This window comes from Dendrobates tinctorius, unplaced genomic scaffold, assembly GCF_039654945.1.
Source record: "Dendrobates tinctorius isolate UK_male_01 unplaced genomic scaffold, ASM3965494v1 ptg000250l, whole genome shotgun sequence".
Taxonomy (NCBI): domain Eukaryota; kingdom Metazoa; phylum Chordata; class Amphibia; order Anura; family Dendrobatidae; genus Dendrobates; species Dendrobates tinctorius.
This window is the reverse complement of record NW_027361917.1, coordinates 41,705,342-41,727,543: the sequence shown is the minus strand read 5'-3', so window position 1 is coordinate 41,727,543 and position 22,202 is coordinate 41,705,342. Positions and strand designations below refer to the sequence as shown.

The window sequence follows — 22,202 nt, the reverse complement described above, 5'->3', positions numbered from 1 at the left end:
GGATTACCCCAAGGCAGCGAGCTTGTGGGACTGGGGAGAGTGGGCAGCCATTTACTGTAATGGATAGGTTCGTTGGGGGGTCACGTGAGATGGGGGAAAGATGATGAATTCTGTTTTGTCCATGTTAAGTTTCAGAAATCTAGCGGAGAAGAAGGATGAAATAGTGGACAGACATTGAGGGATTCTGGTTAGTAGGGAGGTGATATCTGGTCCAGAGATGTAGTTCTGTGTGTCATCAGCATAGAGATGATACTGAAAGCCATGAGACTATATGAGCTGTCCCAGGCCAAAGGTGTAAATGGAGAAGAGCAGGGGTCCTAGGACTGAACCTTGTGGGACTCCGACAGATAGGGGGCGAGGTGAGGAGGTGGTGTGTGAGTGGGAGACGCTGAATGTCCGGTCTGTTAGGTATGATGAGATCCAGGATAGGGCCAAGTCTGTGATGCCAAGGGATGAGAGGGTCTGTAATAATAGGGAATGGTCTACTGTGTCAAAGGCAGCCGACAGGTGCAGGAGGAGGAGGACGGAGTAGTGTCGCTTGCTCTTGGCAGTTAAGAGGTCATTGGTGACCTTAGTAAGGGCAGTTTCAGTGGAGTGGTGTGACCGGAAGCCAGATTGTAAGCGGTCGAAGAGGGAGCAAGAAGAGAGATGGGAGGACAGTTCAAGGTAGACGTGTTGTTCCAGTAGCTTGGAGGCATAGGGGTGAAGTGATATAGGGCGATAGCTAGATACAGAGGATGGGTCAAGAGAGGGCTTTTTGAGGATAGGTGTGATGGAGGCATGTTTAAAGCTTGAGGGGAAAACACCAGTTGTTAGTGATAGGTTGAAGAGATGGGTTAGGGTTGGGATGAAGACTGTGGTGAGGTTTGGGATGAAGTGGGAAAGGATCGGGTCAAGTGCACAGGTGGTGAGATGTGATCTTGAGAGTAGAGTGGAGAGTCGATCTTCTGTAATGGTGGTGAAGTTGGTTTTGGAGGTGGAGGGCTGGGAAGTCGGGAGGAGGGGCTCTGGGGGTTGTTGACCAAAACTGTCTCTGATGTTATCAATCTTCTGCTTGAAAAATGAGGCAAAGTCTTCAGCTGAGATGAGTGGGGAGGAAGGAGGTGCTGGGGGATGGAGGAGAGAATTGAAGGTGTTGAATAACTGTTTAGGGTTGTGAGACAGGGAGGATATGAGAGATGAGAAGTAGGTTTGTTTAGCTGTGGCAAGTGTGGTCTTGAAAGTAGTGAGGGACTGTTTGAATGCGATGAAGTGCTCGTTGGAGTGGGATCTTTTCCATCTGCGCTTAGCAGCCCTGGAAGCTCGCCTCAGTTCTTTGGTCAGGCTGGTGTGCCAGGGCTGTCTGTTGATTATACGAGCTTTGGTATGTGTGGGGCAGCAGATTCCAAAGCTACAGCTATTGTGGTGTTATATAGAATACATTATTATTATTATTATTTATTTATATAGCACCATTGATTCCATGGTGCTGTACATGAGAAGGAATTACATACAAATTACAGATATCACTTACAGTAAGCAAACTAACAATCTCAGATACAGAGGGGAGAGGACCCTCCCTTTGTGGGCTTACATTCTACAGGATGGTGGGGAAGGAGACAGTAGGTTGGGAGGTAAGCCGCAGCTCCGGTGTTGGTGAGGCAGTAGCTCCGGTAGTGGTGAGGAGGAGGCAGCGGGGTCATTGCAGGCTGTAGTATAGCAGAATCGTCTATATAACTTGTATACAGAATCTGCAGCATCACCTGTATACACTACTGTATATACGTCCCAGTATGTGTGTCTATATGTATATATATATATATTGTAAGGTAGCGCTTGTCGTTAAGGTAGGGGATACTCGTTAGGCAGCCGATAAATCAGGTCCAGCACAGGTTTCTCAACATAACTCAGTCCATTCAGTTTATTATGCAGCATAAACCATGAACAGCAACATAAAGTTCATATCAGATCAGCATAGCGTCCACGACAGAGCTCCACTCTGTCAATCCTCTAGCCTCACAGTTATTTCCTCTGTCCGGGTTACCTCATAGCTGCTTCTCACTGCAGACGTTCATTCCCTCTACTGGGAACTCTCAGACACGTGCAGCCATGATACGCAGCGTCTCCATGTGCACTCAGGAAGGCAGACACGTCAGCCAGACGAGACCTTCCATACGGTGCAACCAGGTCCAAGCATTCACTCATGTGACCTACCCTGGTCACCTTATATGGTCCGTAGCCACACCCACCGGATCACATGGCTATGACCTCATCACAGGTCCTACAACCATTCACACACATATACTTTACTATGGCATTCTAGACACCCGCCCCTAGGTGGGTTTGTAGGTGATTGATGAGACGGGTGGGATCAATCAGCTGAAGGCTTCTCCCTAACACATTTGAACAAAACATCAGCTCTGCTGATCAGCACAAAATCAAGCCTTCATCCCAATGCCACCCACCTTGGGATACATAACGGTCATTTAGGATCCTTCTCCTGTTACCACACTGGATGTGCCTGTACACCCGTCCCGGGACACCCACACAGCCCCCCTAGCGGACACAGTGGTCATTACACCACATTATATAGATATATATATATATATATACACACTCACAGTGTGTGTGTATACTGCAACCAAACACAGCAGTGTCACCTATACAATGTATATACATATAACGTATATACAGTAGTCTATACATTATACAGGTGATACTGCAAATGTCGTGCATATACATATATACATTATTATACACTTTAATTTCTTCACCTAAGTGCATAACCTTACATTTATGAACCTTAAATTTCAATTGCAATTTCTCAGTACAAGCCTCCAGCTTATAGAAATCCTTCTGCATTATTAAATGATGCTCCTCTGTGTTAATTACCCTGCACAGTTTAGTATGATCTTCAAATATTGTAATTCTAGTCTGTGTGCCCCCTACAAGGTCTGTGTGCCCCCTACAAGGTCATTCTTAAATATGTTAAAAAGAAGAGGGCCCAATACTGACCCCATGTGGTACCCCCACTGTTAACTGTAATTCAATCCAAGTGTGTTCCATTAATAATCACCCTTTTTCTCCTATCCCTGATCCAGTTGTTAAACCAGTTACACTTATTTTCCTAGTCACATTTTTCTCATTTTACATACTAATCATTTGTGTTGCACTGCATCAAACACGTTTGAAAGTCCATATAGACAACATGCACCGTGTTTCCCTGGTTCAATCTGGAATTTTCTTCCTCATAGAAGCTGATTAGATTGCTTTGACAGGACCGATCTCTCATAAAACCATGTTGATGCTGGGTTCATGAGGTTATTCTTCTTAGGCTACTCAAGGATAGCATCTCTTATTAAACCCACATGGATTTTACTTACAGCTGAAGTTAAACTTACCGGCCTACAATTTCCAGGCTCAAATTTTGTCCTCTTTTTGAGTATTGGCACCACATTTTCTATGTGCTAGTCCTGTGGTACAGACCCTGTTATTATGGAATCTGTGAATATTAGATATAATGGTCTATCATTGTACTTACTTCCTGCAGTCCTCAGGGGTGTATGCGATCCGGGCCTGAGGATTTGTTTGCTTTAGTGATTTTCAAGCAGCGCCGTGCCTCCTGCTGGGTTATGCAGGCGACATTTTGTTGAGAATATCTAGTATCCCTGATCATGTTGTCTGTCATGGGATTTTCTTGCATAAATACTTAAGTGAAAAAGGAGTTTAGCATATTGGCCTTTCACTCATCCTCTTCACCATTTCACCCAGACTATTTTTGAAGGGGCCAAAACTATTTCAGTTTCTTACTGTTTATGTAGTTGGAGAACATTTTTGGATTATTTTACTCTCTTTGGCACTGAGTTTCTCTGTCTCAATCTTTGCTGCCTTGATTTGATTTTTAAACTATTTAATTTTCTATAATTATTTAATGCATCATCACTACCCTCTTTCTTTAATTCTTGAAATATTTTCTTTTTGTCATTTATTGTGCCCTTTACAGCTTTTTTAGACATAGTGGTTTCCTCTCATTTCTAGCTTGTTTATTCCCATATGGTATATATTGTGCACAGGTCCTATTCAGGATGCTAATACAACTGTCCCATTTGCTTTATGTGCTTTTATTTCTCAGGATAATGTCCCAGTTTATGACAATAAGATCATCTCTCACTTATTGGAGATTTGCCTTTCTGAAGTTTAGTGTCCTTGTAGCCCCTCTACTATACAGCTCTGGCAAAAATTGAGACCACCACATCAAAACCCTGTCATGGGCAGCCCATTCTCCAGACCCGATCCCCATTGAAAACCTCTGGAATGTAATCAAGAGGATGATGGATAGTCACAAGCCATCAAACAAAGAAGAACTGCTTAAATTTTTGCACCAGAAGCAATGTGAAAGACTGGTGGAAAGCATGCCAAGATGCATGAAAGCTGTTTTTAAAAATCATGGTTATTCCACAAAATATTGATTTCTGAACTCTTCCTGAGTTAAAACATTAGTATTGTTGTTTCTAAATGATTATGAACTTGTTTTCTTTGCATTATTTGAGGTCTGAAAGCACCATTGTTTTTTTTTTAATTGTGATCATTTCTCCTTTTCGGAAAAAAAACCCCAAAATTTATTGCTTGGAAATTCGGAGACATGTTGTCAGAAGTTTGTAGACTAAAAGAACAATTTGCATTTTACTCAAAAATATACCTATAAAGAGAAAAATCAGACAAACTGAACATTTGGAAGTGCTCTTAATTTTTGCCAGAGCTGTACATCTTATTAAAGGATACAGTGGGCAAAATGAGTATTTTATACACAGCCAATTTTGCAAGTTTTCCCACCTACAAAAAATAGAGGTCTGTAATTTTTATCTTAAGTACACTTCAACTGTGAGAGACAGAATCTTAAAATAAATCCCAGAAAATCACATTCTATGATTTTTACATAATTAATTTGCATTTTATTTCATGAAATAAGTATTTGATCACCTACCAACCAACAAACATTCTGGCTCTCACAGATCTTAGATTTTCTTTAAGAAGCCCTTCTACTTTGCACTCATTACCTGTATTAATTGTAGCTGTTTGAACTTGTTACCTGTATAAAAGACACTTGTCCATACACTCAATCAATCACACTCCAACCTCTCCACCATGGCCAAGACCAAAGAGATGTCTAAAGACACCAGAGACAAAAGTGTAGACTTGCACAAGGCTGAGATGGCAAGCAGCTTTGTGAGTAGGCAACAACTGTGGGCACAATTATTAGAATATGGAAGAAGCACAAGATGATTGTCAATCTTACTCAGTCTGGGGCTACATTCAAGATCTCACCTCATGGGGTAAGGATGACCCTGAGAAAAGTCAGGACTCAGCCCAGAACTACATAGGAGGACCTGGTCAATGACTGAAGAGATATGGGACCACAGTCTCAAACATTACCTTTAGTAACACACTACGCCATCATGGGTTAAAATCCTCCAAGGCACGCTAGGTCCCCCTGCTCACGCCAGCACATGTCCAGGCCTGTTTGAGGTTCATCAATGACCATCAAGATGATCAAGAAAAGGCATGGAAGAAGGTCATGTGGTCAGATGAGAACAAAATAGAACTTTTTGGTATCATCTCCATTCGCCGAGTTTGGAGGAAGAAAGAAGAGTACAACCACAAGCACACCATCACAACCGTGAAGTAGGAATTGGGGAAACATCATAGTGTGTGGGTGCTTTTCTGCAAACGGGACAGGACAACTGCGCCATATTGAAGGGAGGATGGATGGGGTCATGTATTGCAAGATTTTCACCAACAACCTCCTTCCCTTGGTAAAAGCATATAAGATGGGTAATTGAAAGGTCTTTCAGAATGACAATTGTGAGAATGAACCCTTAAAATGAGATCTTAGTGATTGCCTGTACCTGGCCAAATAAATCGCTGAGTGCTAGCTTAGAGGCAAAGATGTATCATATACACAGAAACAGATACACACTCCTCTCTCAGCAAAGGCTTGCACACAACTGAACTTTATTTTCAGGATAAAGAAACTGTGCAACAGACAGGAAATGGGTGTTGCACAATTTTCTGAGCAGCCAGTGTCAGTCTATGATAGGTCCATTCCAAATTCACTTCCATATATGGCGTCCTGGTGTATCTCAGTGTCTCTTAACTTCTGCATTCCAAAGATTCCTTCCAGGGTGTTTCAGGACACAGTCGCTATCTTTGACACAACATATCTAAACTGACATATATAAGGTTTAATAATTAATTTCATTAGCCATTCTCTCCTTCACACAATGACCCAAAAATCACAGCCAGAGCAACTAAGGAGTGGTTCCGTAAGAAGCATTTCAAGGTCCTAGAGTGGCCTAGATAGTCTCCAGACCTTAACCCAATACAAAATCTTTGGAGGGAGCTGAAACGCAATGTTGCCCAGCAACATCCCCAAAACCCAAAAGATCTGGAGAATATCTGTATTGAGGAGTGGGACAAAATCCCTGCTGCATTGTGTGCAAAATTGGTCAAGAACTACAGGAAAGGTTGGACCTCTTTAATTGCAAACAAAGGTACCATATATTAAGTTCTGCTTTTCTATTGTATCAAACACTTATTTCATGCAATAAAATGCAAATTAATTATCTGAAAATCATATAATGTGATTTTCTGTTGTTTTTTTTAAGAATCTATCTCTCTATAATACAAATTACAGACCTCTCCATTCTCTGTAGATGAAAAAACTTGCAAAATCGGCAGTGTATCAAATACTTATTTTCCCCAATGTATATGAAAACAGTATTTTGCTATCACTTTTACTCAAATGTCCCCCAATCTGCATATTTGATATGCCTATTGGTTAATATTAGGTCTAGAAGTGCCCCCTCCATCTTTTTGGGTCCTGAACCTGTTGGGAAAGGTAATTGGTTTTCATTGTTCTTAAAAACCTGTTTCCTTTGCTGGACCTGCAGGTTTCTTTTAGCCAATTTATGTCAGGGTAGTTGAAATCCCCCATAATAATTACTTTTCTCTGATTCACTGCCTCATCTATTTGCTTTATAAGGATATTTTCTGCCACTTCTATTATACTTGGAAACTTGTAACAAAGCCCTATCAGTATTCTAAAATTCTTTTCCCTCCTTCTATCTCCAGCCATAGGGACTTTACATTTTAATTAGCATCACAAATATCATGTAGGATGTGTTTTAGGGTCGATTTTAAGTATAAACAAACCCCTCCCCCTCGCTTATTCTTACAGTCACTCCTGTCTCCATTATCCCCACCATATCATAATTGTCTTCCAGCAATATTAATTCTAATTCCTCCATATTGTTGGTGAGGCTTCTAGCATTAGTGTACATTCATTTTATGTATTTCTTTGTAACTTTATTCATGCTTAATATATTTACTGTCCTAACCCCTTCCCCCATGCCACCCCCAAATTCATTACTTACGCCCAGGTCCTGAATCACAACTCACACACTTAAGCCAAATCACACTTAAAGCAAATCACAATTGCTATCTCTCACACTCGCTATAACAGATGATTTATATACAGTTACTTTACCCTTAAGGTACTGTCACACTTAGCGATGTACCAGCGATCCCGACCAGCGATATGACGCTGTCAGGATCGCTGGTACATCGCTAAGTGGTCGCTAGTGAGCTGCCACACAGGCGGATCTCACCAGCGACATCGCAGGGGTTGGGGGTCGCTACTTACCTGTCAGATGCGGCGATCCAGACGTCCTCCCGCCCGTGTCCACGCGTCGCTCGTCATCACAGCAGGAAGCCCCAGCAGGAAGCTGATGACGAGAAACGGTCCAGGATGTTCTCGCGCGATCAGCGATAACCAGCGGGGGAGCAGTCGGAGGTAAGTATCACACATAGCGATATCGCTAGCAATATCGCTATAACGTCACAAAAAACAGTGACGTTATAGCGATATTGCTAGCGATATCGCTTAGAGTGACAGGCCCTTTAGCTCCAATACAATCTGCAACTCACTGCAATATCTGCATTACACACACAAATCATGGATTTGAACAGGGACTATGTAATGCTTAACAGATTTTTTCTAGTCTTTAGCTAAATTTTATACATAATGTATATTTTGACTGCATAAGGCAACATGCACACTCTCAACAATCCACTCTTGTTGTCTGCTCAAGCGGTCATCACATGACCGCAAGTATGCAATATTCAAACTTGCAGTCACATGCCGACTAGTTGATTGGAGCTGGCGTTCCATGTATATTGTTTGTCATTTTCTAGTCTCTGGAGACTGCTATAGAAATACAGAGGGTCTAAGGGGTAAAGTTTATAAATGAAGAAGGCCAAGTTGGCTTAGGGAGACTTATAGGCCAAACTTTACCCATTTCACCCAGAGTCGGAAGTCTCTCACAAAGCCAACCTGTTTTCATTGCTTTGCATTGATGAGGGACCCGGCTTACATGTCAGCAAGTGGAGTTTCTGGTTTGACTTCACGTCCTAAGGGTTCATGCACACATCAGTGATTTTCTTATAAGAGAAAATTGGTTCAAGTGTCTTCAGATTTTCATCAGAGTCAATAGTGGAAAGACCAGCACTCGTATATGGAACCAGTTTTTCAAGGTTTATTCCATCATGTCATCAAATAAAACATCATTAAGACTGTGTGCCCACGTTGCATTTTTTAAGCGTTTCCGCAGCGCTTTTAGACAAGCGTTTCTGCTGCGGAAAAGCATCCAATGTAATCATAATGGAATCCGCACATGTTGTCCTAATGGTGCGTTTTTTTCCACTGCGGAAACGCTTAGCAGAAAAAAACGCAGCATGTTCATTAATTTTGCGGAAACGCACGCGTTTCCGCATACATTCAATTGTATTGCAAAAACGCATAGGAAAACGCATGCTAAAACGCTTAACAAAAGCGTCAAAAACGCTTACAAAAGCGCGTCATAAAACGCATGCGTTTTCCCGGGAAGAGGGTGTGCATTTCCGCTCAGGAATATTCTGCATGAAAAATGCTACGTGGGCACATAGCCTAAAGAGAACCTGTCATTATGAAAATGCAGTCAAATCTGCAGCATATTATAAAGCAGGGCGGAGTAGATTGGTGCATAGATTTCTAGAAAGAGATTTGGGATAACCTGTGATTTAATCATTTAAACCTTTGCTCTTTCTAGGACTTTTGGCCCACTGGGCGTTCCTATCAATGATTGACAGCTGTTTCTACATGCACTCTTACAAAGAGAAAACTGTGAGTCACTGATAGGACTGCACACTGAATTGAAAATCCCAGAAACAGCAAAATTCTATTCCAGTGAAGCCCTTGTCTCCTGTAAAAAAAAAAAAATTAACCACCATATCCCTCACCTGTCCAACATACTGTCTCATGCCGTAATCAATTTCAGCGATAACTGCTTTACAACCTGGACGGTGCCAAGATGCGACTGTCCAGGTTGAAAAGCCAGATACAATGAGGTGCTGAGAGTGCAGCTACACCATGTTCCAAATTATTATGCAAATGATATTTTTCTCTGATTTTCCTAAATGGTCGGTGCAAATGACAGTCAGTCTAATAAAAGTCATCACCCGTTAGAGTATACATTGAATTTTATTGAAGAAACCTCCCAATAATAACAGTATAATCTCCAAAATGAATAAAAACTCAAAATGCACTGTTCCAAATTATTAGGCTCAGTAGAATTTCTAAACATTTGATATGTTTTAAAGAACTGAAAATGCTCATTTGTGGAATTTGCAGCATCAGAAGGTCACATTCACTGAACAAAAAAGCTATTTAACTCCAAAACATCCTAACAGGCCAAGTTACATGTTAACATAGGAGCCTTTCTTTGATATCACTTTCACAATTCTTGCATCCATTGAACTTGTGAGTTTTTGGAGAGTTTCTGCTTGTATTTCTTTGCATGAAGTCAGAATAGCCTCCCAGAGCTGCTTTTTTTATGTGAACTGCCTCCCACCCTCTTAGATCTTTTGCTTGTTGATACTCCAAAGGTTCTCTATAGGGTTGAGGTCAGAGGTCTCCAGCAGCTTCAAATATCTGTTTTCTGGTTTGTAAAGGCTTTTTAGCAGATGCTCCCTTAATCCGATGAACTTGCTAGCAGAAAGCATCCTCATTCTGCCTTTATCAGCACGAACACGTCTGTGCTCATAATCAGCCACAAATCTCTTAACAGTATGATGATTACGCTTACGTTTTTGGGAAATAGCTAATGTTTTCATCCCTTGACCAAGGTATTGCACTATTTGATGCTTTTCAGCAGCAGAGAGATCCTTTTTCTTTCCTACAGTTGTGGCCAAAAGTATTGACACCCCTGCAATTCTGTCAGATAATACTCAGTTTCTTCCTGAAAATGATTGAAAACACAAATTCTTTGGTATTATTATCTTCATTTAATTTGTCTTAAATGAAAAAACACAAAAAGAATTGTCCTAAAGCCAAATTGGATATAATTCCACACCAAACATAAAAAAGAGGGTGGACAAAAGTATTGGCACTGTTCGAAAAATCATGTGATGCTTCTCTAATTTGTGTAATTAACAGCACCTGTAACTTACCTGTGGCACCTAACAGGTGTTGGCAATAACTAAATCACACTTGCAGCCAGTTGACATGGATTAACATTGACTCAACCTCTGTCCTGTGTCCTTGTGTGTACCACATTGAGCATGGAGAAAAGAAAGAAGACCAAAGAACTGTCTGAGGACTTGAGAAACCAAATTGTGAGGAAGCATGAGCAATCTCAAGGCTACAAGTCCATCTCCAAAGACCAGAATGTTCCTGTGTCTACCGTGCACAGTGTCATCAAGAAGTTTAAAGCCCATGGCACTGTGGCTAACCTCCCTAGATGTGGACGGAAAAGAAAAATTGACAAGAGATTTCAACGCAAGATTGTTTGGATGTTGGATAAAGAACCTCGACTAACATCCAAACAAGTTCAAGCTGCCCTGCAGTCCGAGGGTACAACAGTGTCAACCCGTACTATCCGTCGGCGTCTGAATGAAAAGGGACTGTATGGTAGGAGATCCAGGAAGACCCCACTTCTTACCCCGAAACATAAAAAAGCCAGGCTGGAGTTTGCCAAAACTTACCTGAAAAAGCCTAAAACGTTTTGGAAGAATGTTCTCTGGTCAGATGAGACAAAAGTAGAGCTTTTTGGGCAAAGGCATCAACATAGAGTTTACAGGAGAAAAAAAGAGGCATTCAAAGAAAAGAACACGGTCCCTACAGTCAAACATGGCGGAGGTTCCCTGATGTTTTGGGGTTGCTTTGCTGCCTCTGGCACTGGACTGCTTGACCGTGTTCATGGCATTATGAAGTCTGAAGACTACCAACAAATTCTGCAGCATAATGTAGGGCCCAGTGTGAGAAAGCTGGGTCTCCCTCAGAGGTCATGGGTCTTCCAGCAGGACAATGACCCAAAACACACTTCAAAAAGCACTAGAAAATGGTTTGACAGAAAGCACTGGAGACTTCTAAGGTGGCTAGCAATGAGTCCAGACCTGAATCCCATAGAACACCTGTGGAGAGATCTAAAAATGGCAGTTTGGAGAAGGCACCCTTCTAATATCAGGGACGTGGAGCAGTTTGCCAAAGAAGAATGGTCTAAAATTCCAGCAGAGCATTGTAAGAAACTCATTGATGGTTACCGGAAGCGGTTGGTCGCAGTTATTTTGGCTAAAGGTTGTGCAACCAAGTATTAGGCTGAGGGTGCCAATACTTTTGTCTGGCCCATTTTTGGAGTTTTGTGTGAAATGATCAATGTTTTGCTTTTTGCTTCATTCTCTTTTGTGTTTTTTTCATTTAAGACAAATTAAATGAAGATAATAATACCAAAGAATTTGTGTTTGCAATCATTTTCAGGAAGAAACTGAGTATTATCTGACAGAATTGCAGGGGTGTCAATACTTTTGGCCACAACTGTATATTCAGTGAAACATATGCTTAATAATGTGGAACATCCTTCTTAAGTAGTTTTCTTTTAATTGGGCTCTCCTGGTAATCTAATTATCACAAGCGTTTGAGATTGATTTCAGTGATCCAAAGAGCCCTGATACACAATACCATCCATGAGTTTACTTGAAAAACAAAAAATTACATCTTTATGACACTTAAAACCAATTTGCATAATAATTTGAAACGCAGTATACAGTGACGAGCGGTGGCGTCATAGAGTTCACCGCTGGTCATTTTAGCTGTGTTCCCACAGTTCACTATGAGCGGCATGAAGAACTGGGGTGACATCAATGAGATTACCGCCAGCATTTTAGATGCTGATACAGTTGAATGCGCGATACAGGGGGCAGAGCTGGCCCCAGGCTCACCTGACTCATGGGCCCCATAACTTAGTTTGCCTACCCCTAACGCAGATGCTGCCAATAGTAGTACTAGAGTTCCAGTCCTATTTCTTTCTGAAGAGGATATTTACATAGAGAAATCTCATGGGATTCCAGAACATAAGTTTGTTATTTTAGCATTTTAATCATAGCTTTATCCCTCCAAACCTCTTCAATTTTTAATATATTTTTAATTACATTACACCATAGCTTCAAGTTTGCAGCAGTTTCTGAATTCCCTTTAGGTTTCAAGAGAACATATTTCATGGGCATTACAGATGTGGCCACCCAGAAATACATGCGGTATATTCTAATTGACTTAGACATCTTTGTCGTTTGCAAATTTCTCCAGCATGGCATAGACATAAATAATGGTTGTCAGCTTTTGATTAATGTGATCACTGATCATCAATTCTACCTTTTCATATGTATCTTAGGCTTATCCATTGTCCAGGAACTGAGCTAATCAAGAAGTTATTTTCTATTCCTTTGTTAAAGCCTGCTACTTCTCATCCCAAATATATCCCAATATTGAGAGTAGAATCTGGAGACTACAAGATTAGCACTTCATTTACAAGCTCTGTATAATAGGCCTGTCCTCTGCAGCCAAATGATTAATGTTCCTTTAGACCGTGGAAGATGCTATATATTGATTCCATTGTTCTTGTTCAAATACTGCCAGGAACTGCTCACTAGTAATTCAATATGTGGAGAGATTCTTTTGCGTATGTACGTGCAAATGCAATTTTGTTTTTTCATACAAAATCTTACATGTTATTTAATTACTTTTTGTTTCTTTGTACAGTAGGTCCAGTAAAGGAAGAAGTCAATGTTAGACTGCCGGTTGAAACAGTCGCTCTTGGAGGCACAAGTATGTTTGTGTGTAGTGTGAATTGCAAGAGAACCTATCACCACATTTATTTCTTTGAAACTAATGTAGTGAAAAACTAAATTGGTTGTCCAGCTGTAAGGAAGTGTAGGTGTTGCCCCAACCCCTGCTGGAGATCTATGAAGATGTGTTATAGCGTTTACCTATTTAATAATCTGCACTGTTAGTGATGAAGTTATGTTCTGACCAGCAACAGATAGTTAGTAGGCATAGAAAGAGTTAAGAGTTGGGACTAGCCCAGAATGGGAAAACAGGATACGACTTCCTGGTATTAGTTAGAGAGGGACCATCTTGAGGAAGATGGAAGCCCCCAAGATAGTTTGCTGGGCTGTACTTATAGTGGAGAGAGGCACTGAGAAGATCAGAGCAATTTCAGCAAGGAAGGAAAAGTGTGTGATGTTGTGTACTACTTGTGAGAAGTTCACTGGTAAAATCCTGGAGGGGAGATATGTGTCACTCAGGATGTTAGCCTCAGTGATATGAACCTGGAAAAATGCTCCAGCATGCTAAGTGCTGAGAGGGGTTAATTGACCATGTTAGTGAGTGCTATTCTTGTTTATGTCAAGAAGACCGAATATGTCTATTTATTTTGTTTACACTGGTTTATGAAGCCTGTTTTAATAAACCAGTTGAAAATTTAAGCGAAAAGCCTTCCTGTGACTACCTCGTTAAGCAGCCGAGTGAGCCGATTTACAACATACTAAAGAAACCTCCATGAACATTCATACCTAACTGCTTTATATTGTTTCTTGTTAGGCGTCGGGTTCCTGCTGCGGCTCAGCAGGAATCCAGAGCCTCACATTCTGCGGTCCCTCATTGTCTATCGATCGCAGAGGAGATTGCTCAGCAGTCTCAGCATCCCAGACGCTCTGCCCAGACCTGCTCTGTGGGTCTGACTGTTGCTGCCACCTTTGGGTCAGCAATAGCAATGCAGGCTGCTTTGCAGCAAAATGCTCCAGAGGCTAAGTCCTTTCGTCGTGCTTCTGGGCATGCTCACGAGACGATCTCCCATTGGAGATCGGAAGTCACATGCTCAGGTCCTTCTCCTGATCCCATTGGTCCATCTCAGAGATCTGGAAGGTACCGGAAGCGCATGGCTATAAAGGTCCGCATGGCCACTCGGCCATGCGCTAGTATAGTCTCTAGTTGCTACTGTGTGAATGATGATGGATACATGAACCTGCAAATGACTCATTAAGATCCACTTCCACTGATATTACGAGTGTGTATAGGGACTTAGCTTTAGAGACGGCGCCAGCCAGTGGCAAGTTACAAGCCACAACAGCATCCTCCACAGTGCTAGCGTCCGACAGTGCGCCTGCTACCGGGCATTGTCGATTAGCGGCAGTGTCTGTCGCCGCGCTACAGTCTGCAGCTCCTCTTGGCGTCTGCAGTTGCGACGCCGCACGCATGGTAGGACTAGACAGACTCTGACCCTCTGCCTAGGGTCCAGCTCCTGTGACCACATACCGTGCGTGCACTTCTCTGAGACCTGTGAGTCCAACAGGCTCAGTATTTATGTTAATGCCTTTGGCGTCTCTGTGAAGCCAACAGTGTACGCCCAGTGCACACCGGGTGACGTCCAACCCGCATTCAATAATACCGCCATATTTAGTGTTTGCCATTATTTAGCAGCAGTGTTAACACCTTCTGCACAGAGGACCCCGAGCGGCGAACGCACTTTATTATCTATTTATTTAGTGTGTTCCGCCGTTCCTAAAATTTTACTAGCGCCAGGGTCTGGCTAATAATGGCGGACCAGCAACAGCTACAGCGGTACATTCGGCAGCTGGAGGGCAGGTTGGCAGCCCTCGAGAGTTCCACCTCGGCTGCGGATGCTGCTGCGGTCGCTGCTCAGACAATTGCAGAAGCTGTCTCCCGTGCGTCCATGTCCACGCCCACGCCGCCAATTTCCCGCCTCCCGTTGCCCGATAAATTTTCTGGTGACAGCGCAACCTGTAGGGGTTTCGTAAGCCAGTGCTCTATCCAGCTCGAGTTACTGGCCACGCGATTCCCTACAGAGCGGGATAAGGTGGGATTTATCGTCTCCCTCCTGTCAGGCAGGACGTTGGAATGGGCTACGCCACTATGGGAGCATGATGACCCTGTGGTACTGAGCGCTGCTCAGTTTCTAAAATCACTAAAGCAGGTCTTTTTGGGGCCCCAGGTCACTCACGACACCTCTCTCCAGTTGCTAGCGTTAACACAGGTTTCCCTGTCGGTCAGTCAGTACGCCATCCGTTTCTGGACACTGACTTCCGAGCTGGAGTGGCCTGATAAAACACTCATCCCTGTGTTCTGGAGAGGGTTGGCTGAGCATGTTAAAGATGCTTTATCTACCAGGGAGGTTCCCGTAAGTCTGGAGGAGTTGATTGCTATTTCCACCCGTATTGACCTCCGTTTTACGGAGTGCGGGCTAGAGCGTACTCAATCCAGACAGAAGCTTAGGCTGGCCCCCGACTTCTCTGAATTTCTTGAACCCCCTGATCTGGAAGTCATACCTCCTGAGCCCATGGATGTGTCTCGTACCGGTCCCAAACCACGTCCGGCACAGGGCTCCACATGCTGTTACCTGTGTTGCCAGTCTGGCCACCTGGCTAACAGGTGTCCGCAGCGGTCGAAAAAACGTTCACCTCCAGTAGTAGTTGGTGGGGATCTACCTAATATGAAAACTTTCTCCTCCAAACCCGTATTCCGAGGGACGTTAGACAGTGGAGCTTCCACCTGGGAGGTAGAGGTCACGGTGGACTCTGGGGCAGCAGGAAATTTTATGTCTTCGGCCTTCGCCCAAAAGCACGCTATTCCACTGGTGCCACGTCCTCACCCCGTGACCGTCAGGGTGGTCAACGAATCTACCTTACCATCTCAGATTACCCACCAGACAGCACCCCTGGGGTTTTCAATCTCCCCGTCTCTTCAAGAGACGTTGTCCCTGCTCATTATGCCAAAGGGCATCGACCATGTGCTTCTCGGTCTTCCCTGGCTCCGTTGCCATTCCCCTCATATAGAGTGGTCCTCGGGGAGTATACAGGGCTGGAGCAAGGACTGTGTGGGAAGGTGCATGGGGAAATGTCCAAGTAGCCTCTGCAGAGGTGCCCCCGGTTTTGCCACGCCCTCCACTGGGAATCTGAGGTCCACGGTTACGGCCGTCCTTGAATTAGTACCGTCAGCCAAGACCTTTGTCCCACCTTACATGCAGTCCAAGGTTCTTGCATGGGCACACGCGTCCAGGAAGGTTGTCACTTTGGTTACAAGCGGACCACAAAACTCCTGGCCGCCTCTTGTGCTCGGAGCAGCCCCTTTAAACAGAGGCTGGCTGGGTTACTGTATCCCTTGCCGGTGGCAGACCGGGCAATGGAGGTTCGCAACTGTCTGGGTCGCACCCCGCATGTCACGCAAGCCTCTAAAGAGAAAATGAAGACGCCCGCCGACACATATCGACGCCCCGCTCCACCTTTTGCTCCAGGCGACTTTGCCATCCCTGACGCCTTCCACGTGTCCCTTCTCAAACCTGTTCACATGTCCCAGTTTTCCGAGTCATCTGCCGGGACATCAGACTTGTCTTCGGACGAGTCTGAGGCCTATGTGTTGTGAGTTCATTTTCCCCTTCACTACTGAGGCCCGAGGAACTCCCTCTTCTGGTGAAGAAAGGTAGTGAGCCTGATTGTCAAACACCTGGGGCTGATGATGATGACTGGCTGAGTGGAGTTAATGAGTGGATACAAGGCTGCCGACGCCCTTCTGGCCTGCGGGTGATTTCTCTGTGGACTTCTTGGAAACCAGTCTGATTCCTGCTCATCTAAAGCTAAGATTTCTGCTTTGCCTTTTTGCATTAGTGTTTTGTTTTCCTTGCTTTTCTGGATTCTGCCATCCCCTGCTGGGGTGAGCTGAATCTCCTTTTGCCTGTTGCTCTGTCTTCAGAATATTCCTGAGTACTGACATAGCCTTTTTTGAAGCCTAGCGTCTTCAGGGCCTTTTTTACTGTCAGTTGTTGGGTCTTATTTTCATAGGGTTTTTCATGGATTGCAGACAGCAGCCTTCCTGTCCTTTCCTATCTAAGTTAGCTGGGGCCCCATCTTTGCTCAGTCTATCTTTCTATCTGTGTTTTGTTCTTTCTTCTTGCTTCACCGTCATATGTGGGGGGCTGCCTTTTTCTTTGGGGTCTGCTCTGGGGCAGTTTAGATTTCCCTTTCTGTCTTTAGGCTATGTAGTCCTCCGGCTGTGATCGAGGGGCCTAGGGCATCGTAGGAGCCCCCCACGGCTACTGCTAGTTGTGTTGATAGGTTCAGGGGTCTGCAATCCGATAGCTGCCAACTTCTCTGGTTTTCTGGACTTAGCTAGCATTTCTATTTTTGGCTCCTACGGTGACTCAATCATAGCACCTATGCCTCTATGGGACACAAGGTGGTATGTGGCAAATACATTTTTTGGACGGATTTGAAGGCTCAGGGGGGAGGGGGCCCTAGGAGGGGGGGTAATGTTAGGCGTCGGGTTCCTGCTGCGGCTCAGCAGGAATCCAGAGCCTCACATTCTGCTGTCTCTCATTGTCTATCGACCGCAGAGGATATTGCTCAGCAGTATCAGCATCCCAGATGCTCTGCCCAGACCTGCTCTGTGGGTCTGGCTGTTGCTGCCACCTTTGGGTCAGCAATAGCAATGAAGGCTGCTTTGCAGCAAAACGCTCCAGAGGCTAAGTCCTCTCGTCGTGCTTCTGGGCATGCTCACGAGACGATCTCCCATTGGAGATCAGGAGTCACATGCTCAGGTCCTTCTGATCCCATTGGTCCATCTCAGAGATCTGGAAGGTCCCGGAAGCGTACAGCTATAAAAGGTCCGCATGGCCGCTCGGCCATGCGCTAGTATAGTCTCTAGTTGCTATTGTGTGAATGATGATGGATGCATGAACCTGCGAATAACTCATTAAGATCCCCTTCTGATATTATGAGTGTGTATAGGGACTTAGCTTTAGAGTCGGTGCCAGCCAGTGGCAAGCTACAAGCCACAAGAGCATCCTCCACAGTGCTAGCGCCCGACAGTGCGCCTGCTTCCGGGCATTGTCGATTAGCGGCAGTGTCTGTCGCCACGCTGCAGTCTGCAGCTCCTCTTGGCATCTGCAGTTGCGACGCCGCACACACGTTAGGTCTAGACAGACTCTGACCCTCTGCCTAGGGTCCAGCTCCTGTGACCACATACCGTGCGTGCACTTCTCTGAGACCTGTGAGTCCAACAGACTCAGTATTTATGTTAATGCCTTTGGCGTCTCTGTGAAGCCAACAGAGTACGCCCAGCGCACACCGGGTGACGTCCAATCCGCGTGCAATAATACCGCCATATTTAGTGTTTGCCATTATTTAGCAGCAGTGTTAACACCTTCTGCACGGTGGACCCCGAGCGGCGAACGCACATTATTTATTTATTTATTTAGTGCGTTCTGCCGTTCCTAACAGTTTCTACTATTTTGTTCTTAAGTTAAAAGAAGTTTATTTTTTAACTGTGGTCTCCCTCACTTAACTCCATCACATCTGGTCCTGGCCAGCCTAGAACAACGGCACCATGCGGTCTGGAAAGGCATATCTCCAAAGCAACATAAGTCCACACACCAAGCCAGGACCCCCATTTTCATGTACCATGCCAGGGTGTGGAAAATTTGTACTTCGCCCACGGCTACTGTCCTGCGTCACGTTACGCAGACATAGAGGAATATTCTGCAGTCCCTCTATGTGATAGCAGACTGCCAAATCGTGACCGTGTACAATGCACACACTGTCACAATTTCACTGTGGTCCCTGTGTGGATGGGCTGTCACATGACCACATGAATGTGATTTGCATATGGGTCGCCCTCGCCGTGGCAGAGCCGCGGGGAACTCGGTACCGGGTCCATGGAGTTCAATGGGAGATGTCACGGCAGCGGTGACCCGGTCCGTGGCCCTGGGCATCCATTGAAAAAGGGGAATGTTGAATGTGTGGATGATGATTAAAGTTTATTAGTGAATGATTCGTGACGCCACCTGTGGTGTTCGGCAATGAAGATGTTAAGCCGACGCTGCAGACAGATCCTCTAGGACAGATGGTGTGGTGCAGCAATGATGTTGTGGCCCTCCACAGATAGGGCAGTAGTCCCAGGGCAGTGTAGTTGAAGAGATAGGGAGGAGACGTAGATGGTGCGGTGTCAGGCACAGCGATGTAGCAGTCCTGGGTGTGTTGGCGCAAGAATAAGTGGTGAACACCAGGGCATGTAGTTCCAAAGCGTTACTCACAGTCTGTTGTGCATACAGGTGCCCGCCTCAGTGCCGTGTCCTCCAGGTCAGGGGCTCAGCCAACCTCCAGGCAAGATGAAGTACTCCGTTCCACCACTCCACCAACATATGTGCCTTTTCTGAACGTCTCCCTCCTTAGCGCTCGTAGTAAAGTACTCACAGTACTGAGTTACACTGGAGTCCCTCCTTTCAGATGTTCTTTTAGAACTCTACTTGTATGGCAGACAGCTGTAGCCTACTTTGGGGACTCCTTGCTACTAAGTCCCGGCTCACTCTCGTTGCTGTTGTGCCCCCAAGTCTTGTGTGGGAATAAAGTGGTGACAACTTCTATTCCTCCGGTATCTGTCGCAGGACCATTAGTATCCATACAACCTCGGGGACCGGAACCCGGCCATGCGCTTAGAACTTGAGGAAGGGCTCTGCTCTAACCCTAATCCTTAGTTCACTTCTTCTCCTTACGTTCCTTACAAATCAATCTTTCTTATGGAGGACTATGCTTTCTTAATGTCTCTTTCCTGTGCCAGCAGACCCAGGTCACTGAGGTCTGCTGCAGCACTTCCTTCATCTATCCCACTCAGGGGATCCTCTCTCTGACTCCTCGTCAGACTGACTGACCTAGTCCTAATAATCTCCCGCTCTCTTGTGGAGACTAAGCTCCACCCACCTCCCAGCACTCTTCATGTTCCGAGCAGGGAGCCACCAAAGGTGCTTTGCTACACTACTATGTTGTGAGGGATGCAGGTGTTGGAGTGTGGTCAGAAGTCTCCACCTTACCTGAATGGTGGGGTACCACACCTCAGGAGGAAGTGCAGTACCTCTGTGGCGACTGAACCCTCAGGGGCGCCACACATACTTGGTCTCACATGCAGACTAATCTTGTCAAGCTTCTCTCAGTAGAATGTAGCTGAGTAAAGCACATGATTCTAGTTAGTATGTGATCACCCTCTCACATAAGGAATACAGAAGAATTGTGACAGTGTATGTACTGCACACTGTCCTGAAATGGCAGTCTCCAGTCACAACCCCTTTAGATTCTCTAAAGTTATGTTCACATGTCCAGTACTTTTTTCCATTTTTTTAATCCTTTTTTGGATGACAAAAATAGAAATAAAATGATCAAGTACAACATACAATAATTTGAATGGTGGCAGAAGTGTCCTAAAGTGATTTCCATTTGACTGCAATCTAGCCACAATCCGTCCTTCAGCCAAATAAAAAATGTAATCCGCACAATTTTTTAATCAAGTCAAAATAATGTATAGCAACTGGATTTGTTCTTTTTTTTAACAATGAAGACTATGAGAAATGGATCATTAGAGATGGTCACTTTTTATGTCATCCAATGAAAGTCCATACAGCATCTCAGCTCATATCTTGCTTAACCCAGGGTTTTACCCTGTGAACTTTGATCAGAGATCTGGGAAGGGCAAAACCTTGGATATATGTGAGTACAACACAATGGACCACATAAAAGTTTGCCTAAACATGCTTGCCAGTTGGCATTAGTTTAACAGCCTGTTTACCCAGACAGACCATGCTTCAAATGTGTACTGAACTACCTGTAACAGATTGTTGAGTATGAATTGTGTCCCATTCTTCTTGGCAGCACATGTCTTGTTTACTGTGTTGCCGAGAACAATGATCTTTTGAGCAAACCAAAAGATCATTTCCACACCAAGTCTTAAGGTACTGTCACACTTAGCAATGCACCAGCGATCCCGACCAGCGATATGACGCGGTCAGGATTGCTGGTGCATCGCTAAGTGGTCGCAAGTGAGCTGCCACACAGGCAGATCTCACCAGCGACATAGCAGCGGTCGGCGGTCGCTACTTACCTGTCAGACGAGGCGATCCTGCGTCCTCCCGCCCGCGTCCACGAGTCGCTCGCCGGCGCCACAGGAAGCCCAGCAGGAAGCTGACGACGAGAAACGGTCCAGGACGTTCTTGCGCGATCAGCGATAACCAGCGGGGGAGCCGGTCGGAGGTAAGTATCACACACAGCGATATTGCTAGCAATATCGCTGCTACGTCACAAAATCTGTGACGTTACAGCGATATTGCTAGTGATATCGCTTAGTGTGACAGGGCCTTTAGATGTTGGATCATATCACACCAAGTCTTGGATGTTTTGGTGACAATTTAATTGTATTTATTGTACCCTAGAGGTATAGATTATATGTGACTACAAAAGTGAATGACTGTGCACCTTCTTTTATATATATGTTATAAGTGAGGTCAAGGTTACATGACAAACCCAGCCTACTGATATAAGGCTGCCTTCTTCACATGCATGTTTTACTATGGCTGATCATATGCATTAGACAACTGTTTGACGAATGCGTGTTTGGCCAAGAACTATCCTTTCCAACTTCACCAAAAACATTCACATTGGGATCAGAAAAGTGTGCATGTGTTTTATATGGAAAGGGGATAGTCAGCTGTTGCCAGACAGTGTCGGTGGCAGGGTATCTCCTTAAAAATAAAAGGATAGGGTTTGTTTAAATTCAACTGTCTGATCCTTTTCTTGCCATCCGATGAGAAATCAGGAGGCCTCGATATGTATTAGATTTTTGGGAAGATCTTAGCAAAATCAGAGGGTTCAGACAATGTTTATCTAATGGGTATGGCCAGATTAAGAGAAAGGGAGATATATATAGTTTTGGTATGACTAGTAACATAGATTGTTCATATTTCCTATAAACTTTATAGAAAAAAGTTGGGAACACACTTCAGAACTTGAGATGGGGCATA

The 22,202-nt window shown here is 44.4% G+C and overlaps 1 protein-coding gene across 1 annotated transcript in view; it reads left to right on the top strand.

The window, feature by feature from the left end:
* VIT (vitrin) overlaps positions 1-22,202 on the top strand; it is a 292,734-nt gene that overhangs the window by 253,350 nt on the left and 17,182 nt on the right. The window contains exon 21 of the mRNA XM_073557649.1: positions 13,109-13,174. Within this exon, the coding sequence (XP_073413750.1) occupies positions 13,109-13,174 (66 nt within the window). The remainder of the gene's footprint in view (positions 1-13,108; positions 13,175-22,202) is intronic.